At 35.7% G+C, this 17,541-nt stretch overlaps 1 protein-coding gene across 10 annotated transcripts in view; it reads left to right on the top strand.

The window, feature by feature from the left end:
* The window catches only part of NF1 (neurofibromin 1), a 225,348-nt gene that overhangs the window by 108,876 nt on the left and 98,931 nt on the right, over window positions 1–17,541 (top strand). For all 10 annotated transcript variants that reach the window (XR_012499533.1, XM_074343088.1, XM_074343083.1 and 7 more), the window contains 9 exons: window positions 333–472; window positions 740–862; window positions 1,329–1,412; window positions 2,140–2,256; window positions 2,856–3,037; window positions 3,157–3,368; window positions 6,034–6,195; window positions 6,333–6,436; window positions 14,291–14,426. Coding sequence is in view for 9 of the 10 variants with exons in the window: in XM_074343088.1 (XP_074199189.1) it covers window positions 333–472; window positions 740–862; window positions 1,329–1,412; window positions 2,140–2,256; window positions 2,856–3,037; window positions 3,157–3,368; window positions 6,034–6,195; window positions 6,333–6,436; window positions 14,291–14,426 (1,260 nt within the window). In the remaining variant the exon portion in view is untranslated. The remainder of the gene's footprint in view (window positions 1–332; window positions 473–739; window positions 863–1,328; window positions 1,413–2,139; window positions 2,257–2,855; window positions 3,038–3,156; window positions 3,369–6,033; window positions 6,196–6,332; window positions 6,437–14,290; window positions 14,427–17,541) is intronic.

The raw sequence follows: 17,541 nt of genomic DNA, 5'->3' as shown, positions 1-17,541 counted from the left end.
ATGAAGCTTTTTTTCTTTTAGATTATTTAATTTAGATACTGGCATGAACTTTCACTTACAATTTAAAAAAAACAGGACAAAAATTGCAGAAAGAAGAATCATCTAATGTAGGAATCAGTTTGCTTTTTAGGGACTCTAGGGCATAGATGTGTCTGGGGTTATCAGTGTTTTGAGTATGGGTATGAGAGTCTGTGTGATTCTTTGTACCTGTTTGGATATATGCCTGTGGGTGCATTTCTGCAAGTGTATGACGTTTAGATCAGACAGCTTCATCTCTCTGTGGTCTGTCTGCTGTGTATTGATTCCCCAGATGTGTTTTGTCGTCTGTATAGGTTTTATTGACTGACACCAATACTCAATTTGTGGAGCAAACCATAGCTATAATGAAGAACTTACTAGATAATCATACTGAAGGCAGCTCTGAACATCTGGGGCAAGCTAGCATTGAAACAATGATGTTAAATCTGGTCAGGTAAGCATTCTACTGAAGTGTAGCAGGCACACATTGATAATTGGTAGTTAGTGAGATAATTTGCCATCCTTTTTTTTGTTGTTGCACCCAAATTAGGGTGTGACAGTAGGGTAACTAGAAGTTATGTAATTTCTCATATAAGCAAATGGAAATCTTATAGCTTTTATGGTTACATTTCATCATTTTACTTAGAGATTAAAGCATTTAGAAAACCTTCTCTTTTGTTTATATCTGGTAATTTTTTTTAATGTTTCTGTGTCTAAATAGGTATGTTCGTGTGCTTGGGAATATGGTCCATGCAATTCAAATAAAAACAAAACTGTGTCAGTTAGTTGAGGTAATGATGGCAAGGAGAGACGACCTCTCATTTTGTCAAGAGATGAAATTTAGGTGAGTTCTCAAAAGAGCAAAGTAGGGCCTTGTAAATCTTATTTAGTGAAGGGCAGAAAAATAGTAGGCACATGGTTATCATGGGAAGCGGGGAAGGTGGAAAAGGAGCATTTTATATGCTTTTGTCTTCATGTCTTTTCAACTTTCCCAAAGCTTTGTGCCCATGATAGTGTTACCCCTTTTCCTCAGGTTATACTACACTTGAGCAAAGAATTTGACTCTGTTTCCAAATGGATACCATCGCTAAGGGCTAATGTGGTCGATCCATATCAAGTTGCCCTTCTTTGTGCCCAAGTTTGTGCCCTTCTCACTGTTAGCTTTGTGATAGCAGTATCTCTTTTATGAAATTGTCATGTTGCCTGGGTGATTTGGCAAATTACTTGCACTTTTAAAAATTCTTATTTGACTAAAATGTGTGATTTTAAAAAAATTGTTTGCTGTTTTCCTTTTCTCTGCCATTCTGTAGGAATAAGATGGTAGAATACCTGACAGACTGGGTTATGGGAACATCAAACCAAGCGGCAGATGATGATGTGAAATGTCTTACGAGGTAAAAAAAAAAAAAAAAAAAAAAAAGAGACCTTTAGGTATTAGCAGATTTACTCTAGACATTAGTACTGCTTCATTATAGTTTTTACATATGTATTTTATGTGACTGAAATTTTGGGGGGATCTCAAGCTTTTGCATTTGAATTATATAAAGATACTAATCTTCTTTTTAACTAAAAGACTTTCAGTAAAAACAAATATGAAAGAGTGTTATGTTTAGAAAGTTTGTGCATCTGTTTAGGAAAGATTGCTGGAAAATAAGGTATATAAAGCCTTAGATTGTATTTATTTTTTGATTGGGTAGATAGATATTATTTGAGGAACTTAATTGTTTTGAGTCTTTCTAAAAAGTAATTGCTTAAATTTGCTCTAATGATAAATACTTATTGTCACATACCAGAAATATTTAAACATTATAAATTACATAATAACCATTCACATATATTTCTTTGACCAGGCTTGCTTCCATAGTACATGCTTTTAATTTAAGGTAGTCATTTTGCCAAGATTACTGTGTAGAAAGTTATTATTTCCCTCTCCCCAACTTGAAATGTCTTTGCATTCTGGGCTCTGCATATTAACACAAATTATTTAGATTGTCATAGTACTTTGTTTAATGAAATAGGTGGTTCTTAAACTTTGTGTCTGTTAGGAAGAAGTTTATTTGAGGGGAAGGTGGAATTGAAGAACTTGAAAGACTTGTGGACTTTATATTTTATTTTCTTCAGAGATTTGGACCAGGCAAGCATGGAAGCAGTAGTTTCACTCCTGGCTGGTCTTCCACTGCAGCCTGAGGAAGGAGATGGTGTGGAATTGATGGAAGCCAAATCACAGTTATTTCTTAAGTAAGTTTCAGTCACCAAAAAGAAAGCAAAAACCAAAGCCTCACATACAACAAAACAAAGTGTAACTCAAGTGGCAAATGATAATATTTAGAAAATGGACCTCACTGCTTTGTTGCTACTGTGGCCATCAGCTGCTGCCTCACAAAATATAGCACATGCATGAAGCAGTGTTCCCTATGGTAAGGTTGGTACAGGAAAACAACTGTGTTTTGTAGTTTTTAAAGAAAATCATTTGATCAGTGAATTTTTATTGGCAGTTAACCCAGATCACCTCATTAGGTCACTTAAAATTGCATTGTCTAAACTATTTGGACCACTAATTTTATATTCTAAACATTAAAAGTGATGCATTTACCAGGAAATCATTGCATCTATTTGTTCTTATGTTATGAAGTATGTACTGGGCTTTGTCAGGATAAAATCATACTCAACATAGGACACCTCACAATGAGCCACACTGGCTGATTACCCAAAGACTGGAGAGAAGCAGATACCCAGGGCCACTCATGTGATGCGTATGTGATGATTTCAGAATGTCTTATTAGCTTTTTGGTTGGTGTAGCTTTTACTGGATAAGGGTTAGTCTTTTTATTTTTCAGGTATTTCACATTGTTTATGAACCTTTTGAATGACTGTAGTGAAGTTGAAGATGAAAACGCACAAACAGGTGGCAGGAAACGTGGCATGTCTCGGAGGCTGGCATCACTGAGGCACTGTACAGTCCTGGCAATGTCAAACTTGCTCAATGCTAACGTGGACAGTGGCCTCATGCACTCCATAGGTGAGATAAAATGAAAGCTTCATATAGAAGAAATTTAGAACCTGGAGAATTGGCATGTAAGACAAGTGAAATTACTTCAAGATTGTGTTAGTAAATTTGCATCTATCTGTCCGTATCAGGTTTAGGTTATCACAAAGATCTGCAGACAAGAGCTACGTTTATGGAAGTTCTGACAAAAATCCTCCAACAAGGCACAGAATTTGACACACTTGCAGAGACGGTGTTGGCAGATCGTTTTGAGAGACTGGTGGAGTTGGTCACGATGATGGGTGATCAGGGAGAGCTCCCTATAGCTATGGCTCTAGCCAATGTGGTCCCTTGTTCTCAGTGGGTAAGTTCATTGAGTAAGAGAAGAACAGTGCCTGGCACATAGCAGATGCTTCAAAATTCATTCGTTCATTGAATGTTTATTGAATTAATTGTTAAAACTTTTATAGCTGGAAGGAACTTCAGATAATATGAGTGGTTTTCAGCTATGGAAAGTGATTGGCGCTTCTAGCCCTCACCAGATTTCTTAAGTATGAGGATCTTATTTCTCATATTTAAAAGTCAAACTCCTTACCTGCCCCACTGAAAAATTCCACTTGAACACTCATCAAAAGAAAATTAAAACCACTGATCTGGTCTGATGTCTTCATATTTTAAGTGAGATAATTAGGGTTAAATCTCATAATTAGTTGTTAGTAATGATAAAACTAGAATTCAGGGCTTGTGCCTGTTCACTACCTGTAGTTCACAACTCTTTTTTTCCTGTAGTGAATTGTACAATTACAAAAATTTTACTTACTCCTATTTGAACTTGAAATTATAACACTGCTTATTTTAAATACCGAAGACATAATAATGGCTTTTTGGCATCCCTTAATAAAAAAATTTCCTAAGACCATATCATTCTTGACAACATATGCTGAACATTTGACAAGGGCTGTCCTTTTCCATGTTTTAAAATAAAATAAAAGCTGTTGATTTTATACTGTACCCAAAGTGATTTCAGTTTAGTAAATTGTATCTGATAAGGTAATCTAGTTGTTTCCTGTAGATATGCTTCTGCTTAAAAGCTGTGGCTCTTATTCCTCATACTTAAAGTGAGACTCAAGCTCTCTATCCTGGTCTACATGGCTTTACCCACCCTGGGCCCTGCCTTATCTCTGACATCATCTTATGCCATTTTCTTTCTTGTTCACCAAACTTAAACCACACTAGCCATCAAACACGTTAGGCTTATTTCTACGCTTTTTGCTGCTGCTGCTGCCTGGAATGCTTCTTCCCTGATCTCTTGTTATTCAAGTTTCAGGTCAGAAGTCACTTTCTTAGTGAGATCTTCTCTGTCCACACAGTCAAAACCGTGCCCCCAGGTCATTCTGTCACATTCCTTATTGTATTTTTGTAGCATTTATCTACTGTGTGAAATTGTCATGTTCATTTAATTGCTGTTCTCCTTCCACCACATTGTGAGCTGCGTGAGAGCAGAGGCTGTGTTTGTCTTGTTTACTGCTGTGGTTCCAGGTCCTGGAGTGGAGCCTGGCATATAACAAGGACTCAGGAAACAACTGCTTAATTAATGAAGATGGAATCTTGCTTGTAGCAAAGGAATTAGAAAAAGGAAATTATTGTTAAAGCTTAACGTTGGTTCATAAATCTTCCTATGTTTTGAAAATGGATATTGTGAATTACCTTTTAGCACCTGCCTGTAATTAGTCAGCACTAAAAATTATCAGTATTTTTTAATAAAGAATCAATTTAGTTCAAGAAACTTCCATCATTTTTTTCTTTCAGTAAATCATTTCTTATGAGTTTCATATTAAATGACTTTCTTTGAGAAAGAGTTTTACATTAGGCTACATCCATTAGAGCTACATCTGAAGGAGAACAAAATACAAGATAACTTTAAAACATTTTAGTTCTATTTTATAAGTTTAAAATTCTGGTGCTTTAAGTTTTCTGAATTTTGCAGGGAAGGGATTAGAGTGGAAAAAAACATTTAGCACAGCAGTCTAAAAATAGTTTTATTTTGTATCTGAATTATCTCTTGTAATTATACTTGGTTTTAAAATAGAGGATAGACTTTTTATATCTAGTCAATTATGTATTATATATAACTATAAGGAATGCAGCAGAATTTTGGATCTTTGGTTTCTAGAGTATCTGTGGTTAGGATTGTTAAATTTTTTCCTTTACTTAAGTAACAGATTATAATCATCCTGGAACCAGGCAAGAACTAGAGGAGCTGTGGGCCTGACCCTGACTTTGTTGTCCCTGATTGAGGTTCAGGGCATCTTTTTATGGCTACCCCCGTTCTCACTAAACCTCTTCCCAACATGTGTGGTTAAATAATGATTTACTCTCACATTCATTTTTCTTGAGTGTACCAAAAAATACTTTCTTGTGGGGAATTATGAGGGTTGTCATTTAGGTACTAGATGGTAATTAGCCACCCACCCCCACTTTGTACGTTCATCTTGCTGATCCCTTGGTTGTAAATGCACAACTCGGGTCTTTTTTCCTGACTTCCTGCAAATCCTGTAGTTTTTCCATTTTTGCTGTTTCTTGCCTAGCCCATGTTCAGTGTTTGCCAAGTTTCCCTGACCTTATGAGAAGAGAGTAGAGCTGTTATGGTCACCAGAGTCTTATTCCATCTCACTGAATTTCTAAGAAAATTATTTGTGCGTATCAAATTCTTTGCCATCATCTTCTATTTCTTCTTTCTTTCATTTTGTCACATAATTTGAGCTGAATCCTCAATTTTTTTTTCTGTCTTCTGGTAACACCTTGGCCTCTGTTACTTTTTTTCATTTAATCCTCAGAATTAGTAGCTACTATAGATACACAGAAATAGTCATCTATCGTAGACAAGTGTATACAGATAAATCCCAGGGGTAAACTTAATCAGTTACCACATACCTTGATTCTGCAGATTTGCCTTTGGATTTGCCTTTCAGTTTCCAGCTTAAGGAAAAATGGGGATGTTCACACTAACAATCTTGTTTTGTTCTCAGGATGAACTAGCTCGAGTTCTAGTGACTCTGTTTGACTCTCGGCATTTACTCTACCAACTGCTCTGGAACATGTTTTCTAAGGAAGTAGAATTGGCAGACTCTATGCAGACTCTTTTCCGAGGCAACAGCTTAGCCAGTAAAATAATGACCTTCTGTTTCAAGGTTTGTATCATTTATCATTTTTTGTGCATGGAGGTATGCCAAACAGTGACTGTGTACAGAATGTACAATAAAATATCTTCTTTAGTGCAGGATATTTGGGGCAGGCATAATAAATTCCTACTTGTGTATTTCTGTAGGTATATGGTGCTACCTACCTACAAAAACTCCTGGATCCTTTATTACGAATTGTGATCACATCTTCTGATTGGCAACATGTTAGCTTTGAAGTGGATCCTACCAGGTTTGTCATCCTGTCATCTGCAACTGCTGTCCATTTTTTCACTATCAGTGCATGAGGCAAGGCCCTCATAATTTCTCTCCTTGATTCTTAAAATTAGTCTTTAATTATAAAAGTTACACACAAATACATTTTTTGTAAAGGAAATTACAAATAACATAAAAGATGTCTTTGACTGTCACGTCTAGAGACATGGTGCTGTTACTAGTTGGGCTGTTCTGTCCTTTTTCAATGCATTTGCATATACATATTTCTAGTGTATATTATAATGTGGGCACTTAATATAAATGGTAACATATTGCATACTTGGTTTTGCAACTTGATTTTTTTGACATAACCCTGTGTCTTAGACCTTTCTTTGTCAGTATAGAAAGATGAATCTCATTCTTTTTAACTGCTGCATTATATTTCATGGTTTGGCAATGTCATAATTTATGTAGCCAATACCATATCAATCCCATTGACTTTTCCAGTAACTTTCTAATTATTGTCCCAGCATTATCTTGTTATTTGCAGGTCACTTGCAGTAGGAATTATTCTGAAACCTAGGCCTTTTTGTTACTTTCTTTCTTAGAAACCATCAGTTGTTCCCCATTGACTACAAGAAAAAATACAGTGTCATCTGACTGTAATCCACCATCACCTCTTGTCATTCTTTCATGTGATCGCTGTACTTTAGCTCCAGTGAAATATGCACATGTTATACATTTTTAAAGTGGCTTGACACATGGGATTTGTTTGGATTGGAGTTGCCTAATAAGTAATTCCTTTTCCCTGCCCAAGTTCAAAACCAAAAGGGCAGAGGGAGGAGAGATGGGAAGGAAGTACCCAGGAATCAACTATCACCTTTATTTCTGATCAAAATGATTAGAGACAGTGGGCTTTAGATCCTGTGGGCATATAGACTTGCTAATATTTCACCTTAAATTATAATCATCTACCCCACCCCTTGCGTGGCTAGATAACTACAGGCTTCTGTCACGGGGGCTGCCAAGCCTTTCCTCACAGAAGTGGAGAGCAGATCAGAATGTGTCTTTTCTACAGGTAGACGTATCTAGAATGAGGAGGATGGCACTGAACTGAGCATGCTTGAATCTGTTTTTTAAAAATCTATTTCACTCTTTCTCCTATAATGAGGAGTGACTTGGAAGAGAAAGAGGCCTAGGTGTGATGCAAGGTGCAGTTTAAAAACCACCATCTCCATGAAACTTTCTGCCCAGCCCTGATTCCATCCATATACACATACTACACATGAGCAAAGAAATATTCTGTGCTCTACACCATCACTGTAATGTTTAATTGTGATGCTGTAGTTTATGAATTTATCTCCCCCTCTAGACTGTTGGCTCTTTTACATTTTATACATCTTTATATCCTTCTGTGAGTATTTAGAATGGTATCTGCAATATAGTTATCATTTCATAAATATTTGTCGAATGAAATTTTAAACAATTATGTTATGCTTGTTTTTTCCAAGCCACGTCTCTTGTCTTTCAGTTAGGACTTTAACATTGTCTTATTTTTTATTTTCAAGTTCAGAACTTCTTGATGGTTGCTCTTCCTAAATAATTTTATTTGGCAGCTTCATATCAGTTGATATTTTGGGCTCTGCTTATGCTGAAGTATCAACTGTAACATCTAATCAGAACTCTGGCACTAAATTAACTAATTACTATTAAAATAAATAGTTGCAGTTTAAAACTTAAAAGCAATATTCTTTTAATGCCATCTTGTTTTATGTCACCATTAAGCAATTTCATTTTCTAAAGGTAAAAAAATTACTTAGTGAGAGTGTGAATTAACTGCCTGTAAGAAATCTACTGCACTAAGGGCTCTGATGCACAGGGGAGAACTAGGTGACAAACATCCTATATTTAGGTTACTTGAAATCAAACAGGTCTTCTCTTATACGTAAAGAGCTTGAAAGTTAACACTCCCACATTCACAAGAAAAGCTTAAAACAGAAAATCAGCAGTTTGTCTTAGATTCATCAGAGAATTGAAGGGCAACCCCCCCCACTACCTCCTGCCCTCCCTCCCCCAAAAAAGAGAAAACTGGAGACACAGGCAAATGCAGAGAATCCCAGCTTACTGGGAGAAGCTGCTGTTGGAGTCAGTAACTGGTAGGAACACTTAAACTGTAATTGATGAATTGCTAGAAGTTGAGTATGGATTAGCTTGAGAATTAAAACTTTTGAGGACCTTGTGTCAGAGGGACCCCCACACTTTTGTCAGTTTGAATTCTAGAACCCCTACCAGGTTCTCATGGTGAATATGGGAGAAAAAAATCCCCTTGTGCTCTGGGCAGGGGAAGGGGAAAAGTAACCATTTTGGAATATGCCCATAGTGTTCTTTTCTCCCTTACAAAGGCCTGCTGTCAAGGGAAGCTACCAGAGCCTTATCCGACCTGGAGGGTGGGCAGTTACCCAACTTCAGCCTTATCTAGCTTTCTTGACTCACATAAGGGGAGAAAGAAGGCTAAGAAATTCTTCTGAAGGTCACAGCCCAGGGATTCTGGCCCAATAAAACAATAGAGATGTAAGTGTAAGATTATAGACTGCTTCCCTTCCCCAGTACCTTGCTACTTACACACCAGCAGGACTCCAGTGTATTAACAGTGGGTTACAATAGAGAGCTTCAACACAGTGACTTTATTTAAGAGGAAATTGCTAGGGAAACCCAGACAATTAGGTAGACAAAAACAAGGACACTGGAGGAAATTGACACCTACAACTACAGCAAGCATTAAACACAACTTCAGTCCTAGCCAGGTTAACATAAAACCTTACACTAAAGATTGGTTTATTTCTGTTCCTGATACCCAATATATCTTGGGTCTATTAACAAAAAATTACAAAGCATGCTGAAGAGCAAGAAAAATCACAGTCTAAAGAGACAAAGCAAGCACCAGAACTAGACTTAGGTATGAGAGATTTCAGACTAGGAACTTAAAATAACTTTCATTAGTATATTAAGGGTTCTAATGGAAAAAAAGTGGACAACATGCAAGAACAGGTGGATAGTTTAAACAGAGACATGGAAACTCAAAGAATCAGAAGGGAATGCTAGAAATCAAAAACATTGTAACAGAAAGGAAAAATGTCTTCGGATGAGCTTGTGTCAGTAGACTGGACACAACTGAGTAAAGAATTAATAAGCTTGAAGATAGAAATTTCCAAAACTGAAATACAAAGAAAAAGAAAAGAAAAACTAAGTGCAAATGAAAATACATCTTATCAAAATGTGTGGAATGTAGTGAAATGCAGTGCTTACAGCATTAAATGCATATGTTAGAAAAGAAGAAAGATCTAAAATGAATGGCCTAAGCTTTTACCTTAGAAAACTAGGGAAAGTTCAGTATAAACCTAAAGCTAGCAGAAGGAAGGAAATAAAAATTAGATTAGAAATCAATGAAGTGAAAAACAAGAGGATAATATGATTAAAAAACAAAAACTGATTCTTTGAAAATCAGAGGGAAACATTTTATATACACAGACACTTAAATAGTTGAACACAAAGCTTCATAATAGATCAGCATTAGTGGAATGGCCAACAAGTTGTCATTGGCATGTGGGAAGCTAGAGAGTTAGATGTTTTATGGTTTTTTCATTTTAATTTTTTTATTGAAGTATAATTGATTTATAAGGTCATGTTAGTTTCTGGTATACAGAAAATTCTTTTTCATATTATTTTCCATTGTGATTTAATACAAGATATTGAATGTAGTTCCTGTATTACACACTAGGACCTTGTTACTTATTTTATATGTAGTAGTTTGTATCTGCTAATCCCAAACTTCTAATATTTCCCTCCCTCACCCCCTTTCCCTTTGGTAACCATAAGATTGTTTTCTATGTCTGTGAGTCTGTTTCTGTTTTGAAATAAGTTCATTTATATCATATTTTAACCTCTGCAAATAAGTTATATCATATGATACTTGTCTTTCTCTGTCTGACTTACTTCATTTAGTACAATAATCTATAGGTCCATCCATGTTGCTGCAGATGGCATTATTTCATTCTTTTTTATGGCTTAATAGTATCCACACAATGGATATGTGAGATATATATATATATATATGTTTATAGTTTCCTTTGCTGTGCAAAAGCTTATAAGTTTAATTAGTTCCCACTTGTTTATTTTTGCTTTTATTTCTGTTGCCTTGGGGGACTGACTTAAGAAAATGTTACAATATATGTCAGAAAATGTTTTGCCTGTGTTCTCTTCTAAGAGTTTTATGGTGTCGTGTCTTATATGTAACTCTCTAAGCTATTTTGAGTTTATTTTTGTGTAGAGTTTGAGGGAGTATTCTAATTTCATTGATTTACATGTGACTGTCCAGCTTTCCTAACACTACTTCCTGAAGAGACTGTCTTTTCTCTGTTGTATATCCTTGCCTCCTTTGTCAGAGATTAATTGACCGTAGGTGTGTGGGTTTATTTCTGGCTCTCTGTTGTGTTGCTTTGATCCATATGTTTGCTTTTGTGCTAATACCCACAATGTTTTGATTACTGTAGCTTTATAGTATTGTCTGAAATCTGGGAAGGTTATGCCTCCAGCTTTGCTCTTATTCCTCAGGATTGCTTTGGCCACTCTGGGTCTTTTATGGTTCCGTGTAAATTTCAGGATTATTGTTCTAGTTTTGTGAAAAATGTCATGAGTAATTGGATAGGGATCACATTAAATCTGTAGATGGCTTTGGGTAGTATGTCCATTTTAACAATATTAATTCTTCTAATCCAAGAACATGGGCTATCTTTCCATTTCTTTAAATCATCTTCAGTTTCCTTTATCAATGTTTTATGGTTCTCAGCATACAGGTCTTTTACCTCCTTGGTCAGGTTTATTCCTAAGTTTTGGTTTTTTTTTTTTGATGTGATTTTAAAAAGGATTGTTTTTTAGTTTCCCTTTCTGATATTTCATTGTTAGTGTAAAGAAATTCAACAGATTTCTGTATGTTAGTCTTGTTTCCTGCTACCTTGCTGAATTCGTTGATCAGTTCTAGTAGTTCTTATGTGGAGTCTTTAGGGATTTCTATATATAGTATCATGTGATCTGCATATAATAATTTTACCTCTTCCCTTCCAATTTGGATACCTTTTATTTGTTTTTCTTTTTCTTCTTCTTTTTTTTTTGTCTGATTGCTGTGGCTAGGACTTCCAATACTATGTTGAATAGAAGTGGTGGGAGTGGGCATCATTGTCTTGTTTCAGATTTTAGCAGGAGGGCTTTTGACTCTTCCCCATTGACTACTATGTTGGATGTGGATTTGTCATAAATAGCTTTTATTATGTTGAGATATGTGCCCTCGACCCCCACTTTGGTAAGAGTTTTTTTATCATGAATGGATATTGAATTTTATCAGATGCTTTTTCTGCATCTATTGAAATGATCATATCGTTTTTGTTGTTTCTTTTGTCGATGTGGTGTTATCACATTGATTGATTTGTGTATATTGAACAATCCTTGTGACCCTGGAATGAATCCAACTTGATCATGGTATATGATCTTTTTTATGTGTTATTGGATTTGATTTGGTTTGCTAATATTTTGTTGAGAATATTTACATCTATCTTCATCAAAGACATTGGCTTGTAATTTTCTTTTTTGGTAGTGTCTTTGTCTGGTTTTGGTATCAGGGTGATGGTGGCTTCATAGAATGACTTTGGGAGTATTCCCTTCTCCTCAATCTTTTTGAAGAGTTTTGGAGGATTTGTGTAAGTTCTTCTTGGGTGTGTTTGGTAGAGTTCCCCTGTGAAGCCTTCTGGTCCTGGACTTTTGTTTCTAAGGAGGATTTTATTATTATTATTATTATGGATTCTATTTCACTTCTAGTGATTGGTCTGTTCAAATTATTTATTTCTTCTTGATTCAGTTTTGGTGGGCTCTATGTTTCTAGAAACCTGTCCATTTCTTCTAGGTTGATTTGTTGGCATATAATTGTTCATAGTATTCTCTTACAGTTTTTTGTTTTTCTGTGGTATCGGTTGTTATTTCTCCTCTTTTATTTCTTACTTTGTTTATTTGGGTCCTCTCTCTTTTCTTCTTGGTGAGCCTGGCCAGAGATTTTTCGATTTTGTTTATTACCATTTCAAAAAACCTAAGACCTGGCTATGTTAGAGGGACACCTGAAATAGACTGCAACATACCTGCTGCTATGTTAACCCATTAAGAAAAAGTTCCCAAAGAACTGTCATGGTTTCTAGGAATCTCCTCTAGCCCTGTTAAATAAATTGTTAATCTTTTCTTTCATACCACAAAGCTCTATGCCCTCCATATCTCAGATCTGAATTACCGTTACAGCTTCTTAAGTGATATCCCTGCAGAAAGTCCCTATATTTAGACCAATCTCTTTTTAGTATTTCACTTATTCCAAGTTCATTTTCTGCCTCTGGCTTCCTGGCAACCAGTAGGCATGTGAATTAATCATGTCTCTCTCTGGTTTGCTATTTTGTCTTTTATATCTTTGAATTATTGTACTCATTACATAGTGTGTACATGTTTTTTTCCCCTCTCTGAGAAGTTCAAAGGCCAATTGTTGAATCCTCAGCACCTGGCATTAAGATGGCAAATAGTAGATGCATGATTAAATGTCTATTTGATTGAGTTAAGTACTTATCCTGCCTTCATCCTTCTGAAATACTCTTCTGTTTGCCTATGGAAATTCTATCCCACTCTTCAAACTCACCTATTCCATGAAATCTCTCCTGCCTATAGTCTACATTGATTTCCAAACTCTTACTGTATCCATATGCGGTACCACGTGATGAGCTGCATGGAATCTGGAGTGATGGCTTGAGTGTCCCAAACTTTTACATAATATATAAATTAGTATAGAAATAAAAAATGACTAGTTAAAAAATTGAGAGTATTTACTCAGTAACTGTTTTGGTAAGGTACTGTGCTAGTTTTTAAGGGGACAAAGATGAGTACATCCCTCAAGGAGCTTACAGTTTAGTAGGGGAGATAAGACATATAACAAGTAGTTAAGTGGTGACTTTCATAGTGGATGTGTTTTGAGAGTTGATTATGGCAGTTGGGAAGCTCTAGTAAAGCTTTGTGGATTTTGATAGCCATGGGTAAAATTTAAACCCCATAAAGTTGGCATTATCATTATTCCTGTATTATTGATGAAACAAATTGATGCCCAGAGAAGTTAAGTATCTTGACCAAGGTCATAATGGTCAATAGTGGTAGAGCTGAAACTTAAACTTGGTAAGTCTGCCTTCCAAATATCTGCCTTTAATTGCAGCACCAAGACTGTAGAGGTCATACAGAAGAATTAGCAACACTAACGGGATATGGAGAGTAATGGAGTACTGCAGGCACAGATGACATCAGAGGCACCTGAGTGACGTGATTAAAGCACTGATGGTGCCATTGACAACATGGGGAACACAGGCTAAGACATAAGAGTAGGAGGAAAACTCAGTTAATTTTAGACAAACCAAGTTTTAGGTACTTGCAGGAGGGACACATAGCAGTTAGAGAAATTGGACTGGATATGAGAGGCAGTTCGAAATAGGGGGAATCTCAATGGCCACAAAATATTGAAAGCATGTCTAACTTTACCAGAGTCATGGAAATAAAAGTTAAAAATGTGAGATGCCCTTTCCTACCTGCTAGATGGACAAAAAGTTAAAAATTGTATACTAAAATTGTAAGAATATAGAGGGATAAGAATTTTTATACACAGTTCCCAGAATTGCCTTTTTTTGCAGTTGATTTGTTCAAATCAGGATCCCAACACTGCAAAGTCCAAACATTGCATTTGGCTGAATATCTCTTAAAGAGTCTCTTTTGAAGACTCTGTTTGTTTGTTTAATTGATTTTACTTTTCTTTTACCCCCTTTGGTAGGTTGGAACAGTCAGAGAGCCTAGAGGAAAACCAGCGAAACCTCCTTCAGATGACCGAAAAGTTCTTCCATGCCATCATCAGTTCCTCCTCCGAATTCCCCCCTCAGCTACGAAGCGTTTGCCACTGTTTGTACCAGGTATGCTTAAGTTTAGAGGCTACCTTTATTAATCCAAAGCTAAATTTAAAAGAATGCTTTACCGAAGAGGGATTTAGCTGCTGATAGTGGGTGGTTGATAATACTGAGTAATATTGCTTAGAAGACAGTTTGAAGTATTTTAAGGGGTACTTTAAAAATAGTAAGTTTTTCCTGCATTGGGAACAAGTTTAAAATGCACCAAATCTACTAGTTATAATAGATGTGGCTGAAGTGAGATATACTATGGAATTTTTGTGGTTGTTTTTACCTAAATTACTCATAGAGTCTTTCACATATGAGGCAGGTCTATTCTTTGTTTTTTGCATTGTGAAATGCTTGGTCTATAATTCTGATTTCTTCTTTAAGCTATAATGTGTTTGTGTCAGGTTTTCCCAGGACAGACTGATGTTTATTTTATGTAGGATGCTATTTATAAAATATATTGCATCATCATTCACATCAAATTATTAGACTTTCTAACACTAGCACTGCAAGTAATGCTTCTGAGTTCAGATGTCCACAGTCATCCCCTACTTGGTGAGGAAATTAGGTCTGTGTTCTTTTATGGCTTCCACTGTGTATTTAAATTGCTTATGCAGTTTCAGAAATGATTGAATCATTCCAAGCAAATCCACATTAGCCTGTTTAAACTATGATTCTGGAGGAAACATTAGTTGGTCTGGAGTTTGGGACAGGGGTAGGTATAGGGGAGAGAATTTATGTATTTACCAAAACCAATGCCTTTTGTGTCTTTTTCTTTGCAGAGTCATCCCCAGCCATTTGTTTTTTAGCACAGGGCTTCAGTTGCTTAGAGACGTTAGCAAGATCAGTGAAATCATCATTAAAATGCTGTTTCAGGCCGCTCTGTGTGAATTTTTCCCCCATTGCTATTTATAAAGATGTATCTGCTGTATCTATAAAAAAACTTTTCTTCACATACGTATAAAGTGTACTTAGCAATAAAACTCTCTTAATTTATCGTGACTTTTCCTGCCTTTTCAAAATAGCTCAAGGGAGCTTAGGAGAGCACCACATAATTTTTCCAGCTGGTTAAATCTGAGACTAGAGGGTGGTTTAGTTATAATATAAAATATAAAACAGTAAATAATATCTTCTCTTAAGTTTGGGCATTATTCAGGTAGCTCTTTAAATCTAACTCAGTCTTTCTGTTTATAAAACTAAGTAGACAAGAAATGGTGAACACATATTAGAAATAGTCTGGGTCAACTTCTTGGGTGGCCTGATAGTACCTGTTTTCAGAGAGCAAATGGATTTCTAAAGCGGCAGTGGCTTTGACTTTAACTGGTTAAAAGTGAATGGGTACTGACTACCTGATTACATGCATAGTCTAGTAGATTTTAGTAGAAACTCTTCATGTGTTGTCACCCTAAAAGGAAAAATTGTATCAGCAAACTTGGAGTCCCATTTGATAAGGAAAAAGGAACAGGGCTTGGCACTTAGTAAGTACTTCGGAAATATTTAATGAAGGAATAAATTACCCTATTCCTCCTACCCATGTAAACAAGATTCTTACCCGCTTTCATAGTTAGAAAGGGAGGGAAGTAGTGAAAATAAATCAGAAAACAGAGCTTATTAAACACCAAGTGTTGTGCTTTTTTAAACACTCCATAATACAGTATCCCATATTACAACAGACCTGAATTATCATATTAAAATTTCACATACAATTATTCTCTTTAAGAATATTATTGAAATGTTAGTGCATTTTTTGGAGTATTGGGTAAACTTATTATTGGAATGTAGAATACTATGGAGCAAAGGTATCCAATGTTATTTATAAATAAGGGTTTGTTTTTTAATAGGTGACTGATAATGGGGAATTTTACATTTACTAAATTAAAAAGAAAGGGAAAAAAAAAACTTCGATCTCAAGATAGTCTTTCATTAAGTCCCCTTCCAAATGTTTTCCCCTTAGTTTGTTCTTTTATTTTTGTTCATATTCCGTCTTCTGGCTCTTCCTTGCCCTTTTGACTTTGGCAGAAACATAATGGGACCTTTGTACTTTCAAGTTCTGCTGGCAGGGTAGTTGATTGTTTTTTTCCCCTCTAGCAAACATGGCTCCTGCTTTGGGACCTACTGGGGAAAATTTGAAAGCTAAGTGAGTAGGTTGCTAGCTAATGGATTTCTCTGAACTTTGGCTCTTTTTACTTGAGTAATATTTTGACTCTTAAGCCTTTTTAAGATTGTGCTTTAACCGGCTCTTTTGTTTTATATGCCTCCTTACTTAGTGGACTGGATTAAAGTTATATAGGAATAGCCAACTATTCCTGTATAGTTCAATTACAGTGAACATGTATTAGATTTATAACTAAGGCATTTTGTCAAGAATTTGTTTCCACTTTTCCTCCCGATAGTTTTGGAATAATGAGCAAATAATTCCCAGAATGGATATTCTCCTAAGCTGTGGTGAGAGAGTTATGAAAAGAGCTAAATATTATGACTCTAAATAAATGTCATCTTTTCTCAGCAAATCTTCTCCTCCAAACAAAATTAGTTTACACAGAAATGTTAAGGCTATAAATAATAGTTTTATACCATAATTGAAAAAAAGTGTATAAAATGGCATTTTTGTGATAAATTGGGTTACGAGTGCTTTTGTATATAGTCTAAAATTTGAATCAAAGCTCCTTGAAAAAGGAACTGTGTCTTACTGTTTGACTGCTGTTTTCCAATGCCTAGAATGGTATCTAGCATGTAGATGCATGTTAACTACTTAGGTGGATGAATGGACGGATGGATGAACAGATATCAAACTAACTGTCCCAAATTGTTATGGGCTATGGTGTTGGATGCACAGAACTCCTAGAATGAAATGCCATATATGGTGGATTAAGAATTTTAGTTTGTTCTAAAAATATTTTAAAAATAATTGTTGTTCCTAGTCTAGTTCAGTCAGAAGTCTTTTAATTTTAACAGAGCTCTTTGGCCTAGGAGGAGCTCTGTGAGATGAAACCAGTACGTCTCTGTGAGCTTTAGGGGGGGATTTTTTTTTTTTTTTGAGACATTCGGATAAATGGTCAAATCTGTGAAAGATTTTAAGCAGGCTTACAGTTTTATTGTATAATTTTCTCCGCAGTTTCTTCACTTTAATATT

This window comes from Camelus bactrianus, chromosome 16, assembly GCF_048773025.1.
Source record: "Camelus bactrianus isolate YW-2024 breed Bactrian camel chromosome 16, ASM4877302v1, whole genome shotgun sequence".
In the NCBI taxonomy this organism is placed as follows: domain Eukaryota; kingdom Metazoa; phylum Chordata; class Mammalia; order Artiodactyla; family Camelidae; genus Camelus; species Camelus bactrianus.
Note: the sequence above shows the minus strand (reverse complement) of the source record. Positions and strands in the feature narration are given on the sequence as shown.